Source organism: Siphateles boraxobius, unplaced genomic scaffold, assembly GCF_051911475.1.
Source record: "Siphateles boraxobius isolate OS27281-9 unplaced genomic scaffold, OSU_SipBor_1 11, whole genome shotgun sequence".
Lineage (NCBI taxonomy): Eukaryota > Metazoa > Chordata > Actinopteri > Cypriniformes > Leuciscidae > Siphateles > Siphateles boraxobius.
In genome coordinates, this window is record NW_027508711.1 from 5832760 (window position 1) to 5843179 (window position 10420).

The 10420-nt window shown below is 35.9% G+C and overlaps 1 protein-coding gene across 1 annotated transcript; it reads right to left on the reverse strand.

Annotated features, from left to right (window-relative positions):
- Positions 1 to 821: 821 nt before the first annotated feature.
- phyhd1 (phytanoyl-CoA dioxygenase domain containing 1) lies at positions 822 to 6124 on the reverse strand. Its single transcript, XM_077194380.1, has 11 exons — positions 6017 to 6124; positions 4756 to 4914; positions 4416 to 4491; positions 4297 to 4344; positions 4138 to 4193; positions 3815 to 3877; positions 3696 to 3717; positions 3490 to 3618; positions 3253 to 3369; positions 1159 to 1285; positions 822 to 1069 (listed from the first exon to the last, which is right to left on the reverse strand). The coding sequence occupies exons 1-11, from the start codon at positions 6047 to 6049 to the stop codon at positions 1024 to 1026; spliced, it is 876 nt and encodes a 291-aa protein (XP_077050495.1). The 5' UTR covers positions 6050 to 6124; the 3' UTR covers positions 822 to 1023.
- Positions 6125 to 10420: the final 4296 nt, after the last annotated feature.

The window sequence follows — 10420 nt, forward strand, 5'->3', positions numbered from 1 at the left end:
TTACTCTGATAAAGATTGCATAATTCAAGCATTTTGTAAATTATATAAGCTTGAACCTTAATTTATTCATGATATTTGACTGAGGCCTTTTACGTTGTGATTGGCGTTTTGTGTCGAGCGTGTTACGTTGACCGTTGTCATGGGAACTGTGGTTGAAGCATCAGTCACCTGTTCAGTTTGCAGTGCAGTCTGGGACATTTAAAACGGACACTCGGCCTCTGTGGACATTTGCATGACATTCAAGTGTAAACTTGTTTTTAAACTACCTGGAAATTTTAATAAAATGTGTTACTTTATGGTTATACTACTTTTTGACATTGGGATTTGACAAAGATTGTTGGGTTTTTATTTTGTAAATGATCATTTTAATGGTTTGTGTATATTTACAGAAGAAAATTGTTTGGTTCAATTAATTACTTTGCATTAAACGACTGGTTACAATGTTTTACAAAAAAAGTGACAGCATGAAACAGTAACTTTTTTAAAACTATACTTTTGTTGGAATAGTTGAACTTTTAGTTTAATCTTTATTTAAAGTTTGTTTTAAATCGTTTGCTAGAAGAAAATCTTTATCACCAAGGACTATAAATATGATTTTTCAGATTTTCCTGTCATGAGAACTGCAGTTTGGTCATGTTATGTTCTTGGACTGAAAATGATCGAATGGAAACCATTCATATGATCAAACATTCATACCTTTTCTATATTGTATTGATTTTGTTGGGTACACAGATAATGCTGAGTTGTAGGAAATAATCTTTATTTCTAATAATAAAATAACAAGCTTTGAAGCCAGATAACAAATGATAGAGACTCTTCGGTTAACAAAAACTAGCCTTTTATTAACACTGTCGTGGCTGTAGGTAAAATATACAGAATGATTCAAATTTTATGGTAAGAAAGAAATTTTTTGGTCCATTTACAAAATTTCATATTTAAAGGTATTATTGTTATACGGGCGTTAAAAAAGCTCCTGATATCTCAGACGTCATCAAGTGTCATCAGGCCTGTTGTGTGTGTTGTTCAGGTGTAGAGGGAAGGGAAGGGCAGCTCTTCTGTCGGCTGCAGCCTGAGAGAGAAGAACACAAAATCCCTGAGAACTAGAACTCGTCTCTCTACAGCACTTGGCCTGCCTTACCCAGCATGCACTGCTCTTACCAGTTCTCAGGACTCCAAACGGTGTTTTGAGACTCCATAATGTGGAAAGTGTAAACGTGGCGTGAGACGTCAGATGTGTTCGCAGCGCTGCGGTGGACCACTTCCCCGTGAATCAGAACTGCTCCACCTACAGTACCAAAATATTTAGAATATACTACTTTAATACACTAGCCTACTGTTCAAAAGTTGGGACAGAAGTCACAGTAAAGACATTTATAAAGCCCCTTTCACACAGAGATTCCGGAAAATACACTGATAAAGTGACCCGGGTTCATTTGATTTTGGGTCATTCACACTGCCAGTGATTTTCCGGAATCAGAGAGTGCGTTCACACACAACCCGTAAAAATCCCGTAAAGACACATGACATCGATCTGACATGTAATGTCTCAGCAGCGTCTATAGTTTGCTTATGAGCTGCGATTTATCTCTTGAGAAACCACGCTTGTGCAATATTTTTCTCTGATTCGATCATAAACTAGCGCAATACGTTCCGTTTCACCGGCCTGCTTTCACTTCACTGTCATCATTACGACACGGCATTGATTACGGCTTTTGTTCACACAGCGCGCGTTCTGGGACTGATCCTGGCAATGTTACTAGGTCCCCAACCCGGGATCAATCCCGGCATCAATCCCGGGTCGTGATTGCATTCACACAGAAGGCGTTCTGGCAATTTCCCGGCAATTTCCCAGGATCAACGCGCTGTGTGAAAGGGGCTTGAAAGGGGCTTAAGTTTACATTTCTATTTTGAATAAATGCTGTTCTTTTGAACTTTCCTGAATAAAATGTATCACGGTTTCCACAAAAATGTTTTCAACATTGATATTAATCAGAAATGTTTCTTGAGCAGCAAATCATCATAGGCCGATTAGAATGATATCTGAAGGATCATGTGACACTGAAGACTGGAGTAATGATGCTGAAAATTCAGCTTTGATCACAGGAATAAATTACACTTAACATACATTCAAATACAAAACACTTATTATGTTGGCTTGACAAACCAACATACTGAACTTGTATTTCTGAAACTAAATTTAAGAAGTATCTCCTTCAAGGGGTTTCAAGCTACAACTCGGGTCAGACCTCTTTTCTAACTGATCCGACTTACGATTTTCATTACAAGGACGATCAAAACTACGAAAAGTCCCAAGAAGATTTTTTTTAAATAAGACTTCTATAGTTTTTAAGCTATCACTAACAAAGCTTAATGACTATCCTAGGACATGTTAAAACAATAGGTTAAAACATGCTAGCAACATGCTAATTCATTCTAACAATGTGTTAAAACATTTTAGCCGTGTGCTAAATCATGCTAGCAAAATGCTAAAACATGATAGCAACATGCTAATTCATGTTAGCAATGTGCTAAACATGCTAGCAACATGTTAAATCATGCTATCAATATGTTAAAACGTGTTAGCAATGTGTTAAATCATGCTTGTGGCATGTTAATTAATGCTAGCAATGTGTTAAAACATGCAAGCAATGTGTTAAATCATGCTAGCAAAATGCTCAATGTTAAGAACATGCAAAACATGTTAATGTGTTAATCATGTTATAAATGTGGTAATTCATGCTAGCAAAGTGTTAAAACATGCATGCAATGTGCCAATTCAAACTAGCAAAGTGTTAAATAATGTCATCAACATGCTAGCAACATGCTAATTCCTAATAGCTTTGTGGTAAATCATATTAACATGCTAACAATGTGCTAAATAATGCTAGAAACATGCTATGTGCAAAAAATGTTAAAACATGCTAGCAAAATGCTAATTCATTCTAACAATGTATTAAAATCAAACAGCTTAGCAAAAAGTAAAACAATGATAGACATGCTAACAGCATGATAAAACATGATAGAAGCATATAAACATTTCAAACTTTCAGTGAAGGCTTTGTCAAGTTTGACAAAGTTTTCTTTCTAGTTTTTAAAGTGTAATGTTTCACAATATTACTGTTTTACTGCATTTTTGATCAAATAAATGAAGCCTTGGTGATTAGAAGAGACTTCAAACTTTTGAACAGTAGTGTATATATTGTATGGTGTTGTAATTTATTTCCAATGGAATTAACAGTTTCAATATCTCACCTTTTTTAACAGGAGCGGGAACGAAGAGATTGTCGTCATAATTCTTCTCTCGGCCAATGAAATCAGTCAGAGGAAACGTGCCTTTAGGTGTCCGCACCATTCGCCTGGTAATCCCATCTTTCACGCACAAGAAACTCATTTTAAATCACATTTGTGCAAAACAAAGCTTCACTCCAATAGCATACCTGCCTAAATTACGTAAAATGCCACGAATCTGCTTAATGAGTTTGAAATTACCACTGTGTGATCCCGGTATGAACCACAGACAGCCGTTCTCGAGTGTAGCGTCTTCCAGAGCGATCCACATGCCAAGCACCCTTCCCAGAGGCTGTGTGTAAAGGAAGGTGGCGTCCTGGTGAGGTGTCACTGAAGTCAAGGGTCAAAGGTCAAAAAAGTGTTTTTGTATTGCTTTCTCATTGGTTAAAGATGTAGGCGGGTCTTACCTTCTCCACCAATCCCTGGTTGCTGTTTACATAACAGACACAGAAGAGGCGAGTAAAGAAAATATTACCCTTACAATCAATGTAAGCATAATTTATAAACCAGCATATATTAACTTTACCTTAAAGATGTACATACTCTGCAGAATAACTGGATTTATCAAGCCGAGTTTCTTAGCCAGGTTCTGCAGATAAGAAGCAAACACACACACATTATGACTGAAAATTGGCATAATGAAAAGAGTGAAGTATATTAGGCATGATCATGGTTTTTTTGGTTAAACAGTGGATTGCTAGTCTCAATTTGAAACCAAACTAGTCTAGGTCAGTGTTATAAAAGAGGTTTTTGGCCCTAAAGTGTCTCATAAATCTTCCAATTAAAACTAAAGAGCTTTTATATGAAGACCACATTTTACATTCGTTTACATGGGAGTTTGGTCATTACTTGAACTTTTGGTGAGTGGGTGACTGCTTTAAACAGCGGCTCATAAGCATGGAGAGCTGTAGGAAGGATAAAACCCAAATACATAAGGGGCAAAATAATTATTTCATCATTTAAATATTTATGTCTTAAATATGGCGTGTCATTTTCTTGAATACCCACCATGTCCGATTTTATTCAAGGAATGTTCTCTTGGCACAATGAACTCTCCTGAAAACACAACAGTTTCATTATGGGATGAATTTCCTGGGAGTTTTTATTTACATCTCAGCACAACAAACCTTTATCATCAAACACGCCTTTCTCAAAGAAGAAACGGATCTTGTCTCCACTTGTGATGAAATAGTCTGCATTTCCCTGGACAAACACAAAATATGACAAGATATGACCACTTCTAAATGTACATGGATTTACATGGGACCTTTTTCCAGCATGGTTGGTAGTATGACAGCATTTTTAACTAATACAGGCAACTACATTTACCTGCAGTCAGTGTTCTTACCTGCATCTTTACCCAGGAATATTTGGTTGCATGTGGAAAGTAATGCGTAGAAGAACGTTGAGAATGACACTACTGTAAATGCTTAATGATGATGAGGCAATGATGATGACGCTGTTTACCTGTGTTTTCAGCTGCTCGTCGTGGTTAGTGGAGAACTGTATCCTGCAGTGTTCAGGAACGTCCATCCGGTCAACAATCTCACTCATTTGTTCCCTTAAAGCATCACATTCCTCTGGGGACAGAAGCCCGTCCAGCACCAGATAGCCCTCATCCTGGTACTACAGAGTGAAAACAGTACCAAAACATATTCAGTTTATATGCAAATTATATGTACCCAATTAGGACAAAAACATAATTTGCTCTTCCTGATATCACAAAAAAAGTAGCAAAAAATGAATTTTTGTACATGTAGCTTACTATGGTAACGTATGGTATTCTTTAGTGCCATGTAAATACAATGGAATATAAGTAAATTAATTTTGTATCATGGTATTATAATAAAAAAAAACTGGTATTACCATTCTTGTACTAGCTAATAACAACTCAAAAGTGGACTAAGGGAGCAAATACAGTTGATTTGTCTTCACTTTTCCTTTTTTATTCTTACTTTTAAATGTGTTTAGGTATATGGCATTGTGAATATGCAGATCCACCAACTTGAAAATATTGTAGGCTATGCATTGGGTGGAATACAGACGACGATTTAAAAAATGACTACTCCATCGAGGCATTTCAAATCTCAGGATGATTTTGAAATCATCTAGACACTAATAAGTGAACCCGTTTAAATATGTTAATTCCAATTATTTCTGACACGCGAATAGAAATCTGTCTCATCGATCTTTACAACTACGACTGTGATTGGTCTATCTTCAACAGCAATGAAAAAAGTAACATAAATCACATGACACATACGTAAGCTCAGGGCCATAATCATAAATAAACTGTATACTGTACTACTACAACTGATAATAATAAAACGCAGCCGTGAAACTGAAAAACACACACTGGAGAGTTAAAATATGTAAATGACACTTAAGGCCCCGCCCATTTCGCGCACCCTTTTCAATGGCACATTCCATTCGTATGCTGCTAGTCCTGTATCTAGCGAATTACGCAACAGATTCCACTTGAATTATTCCACACGTGTTTTCTCGAGATTTTTATTTAGAGCATTTTTTTTTTGCACGCATGCACGAGGCGCTGACCTATGAAAACTTTTAAAATAAAGATGCAAAACATTGTCATCTAATAGCAAGAAAAGTCTTAAAACTCGTACAAGTGCGTTTCTGATTAACATACACATAACAAGGACAAAACAATAGGACAATATGTTGCGTATTTAAGAGTTGTTATAGCAATTTAGGGGCAATTTCTCACCTTTTGCACGTCTTGTTGTGTCAAAACATCCATGCTGAGAAAGACAGTCTGAGAAGAGGGCTAAAACGGCTGTCTCATCCAAATCTCTCTCTCTCTCTCTCTCTCTCTCTCTCTCTCTCTCTCTCTCCCTAAACAACCACGTGGTTGCACCATGTCAAATAAGATTAAACTGTAACCATGGTGATGCAATAATTGGATTTTGAACAGTAACTCTTTCACTGCACTGCAAGAAAGTAAAATGTGCATGAATAACTTGAGTCACTGAGGTTTCAAAAGTGAACCTAAAAGGTAAACATATGCCTCCAAATTCCAGGTAAAGGGTGAACACAACAGGTCATATTCTGTCCTGTGGAGGATGGAAATCAATTTGTTTGGCAGATCATTATATGTGCACGATTACACACATTGGACACAGTGTTGAAGAAGACTCCACAAAAGAGATACAAGATTTGTCTGTGTTTAATCAGTTTCTCAATTCACTTTCATAAAAGTTCTTTCATTTCATTAACCCTTTATCATTTATGTGTATGAGCCAGTCATTAATTATGTTGATGTTAGTTTTCACTAGGATTCACCCCTCAAGTGAATGGTATGACAGATTTTGTTATTTTCAGTGCATTATAAGATATATTAACGAACTAATACTATGCAAACTCCATTTCTGAAATACATTATATTCTTTGCATGTTTTCAGCTGGTATTTAAAGGAATAGTTCAACAACAACAACAACAAAAATAATTATATCATTTGCTTTTACCTGCACGACTTATTCTGTGGTTGTATCTGGGAAAATAATTGCAGTTACTTAGTAACATAAGTGGACTGTTTGCAAACCAGATTTTTCACATTTTATAAATAACTTTAAATATGCATGAACCTAAAAACAAAAAGCACTGAACATGTTATGTTTTAAAAGCACTTAAACTTATGTAACTTTTTCTCTGGCAGCTAATGTTGTTAATAATGTACATCTTGTTCTTGTTGCATTTAATAAAAATAAAAAAATTAAACTTTTTTGGGAGGTTTTTGTATGCGCACTTGACCTCTTCACCTGCAGGGGGCGCCAGCCTCACACAGACTGTCAACACACGGTTCTCCTTAAAGGGACAGTTCGCCCAAAAATGAAAATTCTGTCATCATTTACTCAAACTCATACAGGTTTGGAACAATTTGAGTCTTTCTTCTGCTGCACACAAAATAAGATATTTTGAAGAATATGGGTAACCAAACAGTTGATGGGCTCCACTGACTTCCATAGTTTCCCTTTCATTTCTCAGCTCTCTATGTTTTTGTAGAGCTTGACCACTGAGGATATGGAGGAAGCGAAAGCTTGCAGAGATGATAACCTTGCAGTTTAGGCGTTTGCGCCAATTTACAGAAACCCCAGTTTAATCTCAAATCAGATGGAAAAAAAGTAGACAGCTGCTCATATCCGACAAATAGTAAATTCTAGCAGAGATTTGATCGAGATGCTATCAGTTCTCCATTAACAACTTCTTGTCACTGCAAGTTTGTGACAGCTGTGCAACATTTGAGGAAGTGTCAAGTGCATACAAACCCAAGAAAGTTTATGTTTTGATTGAACTGGATGCCATTTGGACGGTCAGCTGACTTCACTGACAGACAGAAAGAGAGAGAAGTGGATGAATGGGAGCTTTCATGTGGTGACTTTACTCACCTCTACCACTCACAGAAACAGAGAGCCTGTGTTCAGTGTTTGTGTGTGTGTGTTGAGAGGTGTGGCATTAAAGAATGTATGTGTAGGTGTCTGTCTGTAGCTTATTCTCAGGCAACAATGCCACGTGTGGCCATGACTTCACATGCTAAAAGGATCTTAAAGGAATAGTTCACTCAAAAATGAAAATGATCCATAATTTACTCACCATAGGTGTTAATGGCTTTCTTCTTTTAGCCGAACACAATCGTAGTTATATTAAATAATATCCTGGCTCTTTCCAGCTTTGTAATGGCATTGAATAGTGCCAGAGTTTTTGAAGCTCCAAAAGCGCATTTTGTAAGACAAATATATCCATATTTAAAACTTTATTAACTATAATCACTGGCTTCCAGCAACAGCCGTACGCAAAAAAACAAAAAAAAAAACTCGCAAATTTGACCTTTTTCCCTTTCAATTCCAAGTTTAAATGTAAACCAAAGTCCCTAGTCCTTGACATTAATTTAGAACTGCAAGATATAAATTCTGTAATTGTTTGACAATTTCATGTGTAATGCAATATAAATTGTATAAATAAAACTTTAGTTTTTCATCAGAATATAAGCAAATTTGCATGGAAACAATAACCATTACATTTAAGTTCTGCATATTTATAAATCTATTTTAAAAAATGCTTTCACATTCTGTATTCTTTATTTGCTGAGAAAATAAAACCAATAAATTTTTCTGATGTCATATTAAAATTGATGATCATTTTCTGACCACATGATTTAGAAAGCAGTTTCTCTTACCTCAGTGTTATTAAGTTTACTTTTATACTAGCATTATCTTCTAACCCAATAAATATATATATATATATGCTATACGCTATATATATATATATATATATATATATATATATATATATATATATATATATATATGCCATATGCTATATATTAGGGCTGGGTATTGACACAAATTTCACAATTCGATTCAATTTCAATTCACAAGCTTGCAATTCGATTTCGATTCGATTCAATATTGATTATTTTGGATATCAGGTTGGCTACAATACATGGCACATTTTCTCAAGGAAAACAAATCTCTTAACTAATGCTGTAAACTATAGGAGTCAGTTGTAGTCTAGGCTTCATTAGCCTACTATAACATTGAAGGTAAAAATTAACTGATTTGTATACAAACACTTAAATTACACTTTTATTTATTTTTATAATAATAAAGTTAGGCCTATATGAAAAAATAAACATTTAAATGGTGGCTGTCATAAAAACTTGCCAGATTTATTCAAACATGCATTAAATATTGAAGAACATTAAAAATTATAATGAATATGTTATATGGTGCATATATTTAGCAAAATGCTCTCGGAGTTCATTTTTCTTGCTGACTAAGGAGTCCAAGGTCACTGGATATGTTTTTTCTGAGGTAAATGTGACGTGACATGACATTGTTTACAAGCTGTTTTACTGACGTCTTTCCACGGTTGAAACACTGATTGAGCAAATCCATGTAACATGATACGGAGTTCGATTAGTTGTAGCCTAGTGTCTTTCAGATGCCCATTCATGTTTATTTCGCGCTTCTATTGAGCTGAGCTGCGCCTGAGCGATCTCACTCCACATGCAGCGCCAAAAAGCCAGGTATTTATGTTTTTGAATTTCATAGGAAAATGGATGTAATTTGATATCAATAGTAACAAAATACAAAGATTATTGCGATTTTTTGGATAGGATGCGCTCTAGCTCTACAATGTTCCATTTATTCATCAACTGAAAACAGGATAAATTGGACAGTTGAAGACTGGAAAAATGTTGCCTGGTCTGATGAGTCTCAATTTCTGTTGAGACATTCAGATGGTAGAGTCAGAATTTGGCGTAAACAGAATGAGAACATGGATCCATCATGCCTTGTTACCACTGTGCAGGCTGGTGGTGGTGGTCTAATGGTGTGGGGGATGTTTTCTTGGCACACTTCAGGCCCCCTAGTGCCAATTGGGCATCGTTTAAATGCCACGGCCTACCTGAGCATTGTTTCTGACCATGTCCATCCCTTTATGGCCACCATGTACCCATCCTCTGATGGCTACTTCCAGCAGGATAATGCACCATGTTACAAAGCTCGAATCATTTCAAATTGGTTTCTTGAACATGACAATGAGTTCACTTCACTAAAATGGGCCCCACAGTCACCAGATCTCAACCCAATAGAGAATCTTTGGGATGTGGTGGAACGGGAGCTTCGTGCCCTGGATGTGCATCCCACAAATCTCCATCAACTGCAAGATGCTATCCTATCAATATGGGCCAACATTTCTAAAGAATGCTTTCAGCATCATGTTGAATCAATGCCACGTAGAATTAAGGTAGCTCTGAAGGCGAAAGGGGGTCAAACACAGTATTAGTATGGTGTTCCTAATAATCCTGTGAGTTTATATACACACACACATACAAACTTCTATGTTATATGCAATTATTCGATTTGACAGCACTAAAAATAATATAATTTCAATTATAATATGTGATTTATTATAGGACACAATTAAACTATACTAATATTATCTATACAAATTGAATTCAAAACTTTTTGTGAAATAATGTAGCGCTTTAGGGTTAGTAATAATGTAGGTATTAGTAACAAACTATTGTTGTTGTTTTTGCAACTGCTTAAAAAGTGACAAATAAAATGTTCAGACACAGACGGCACAATTTCCTGAGAATGACCCGTG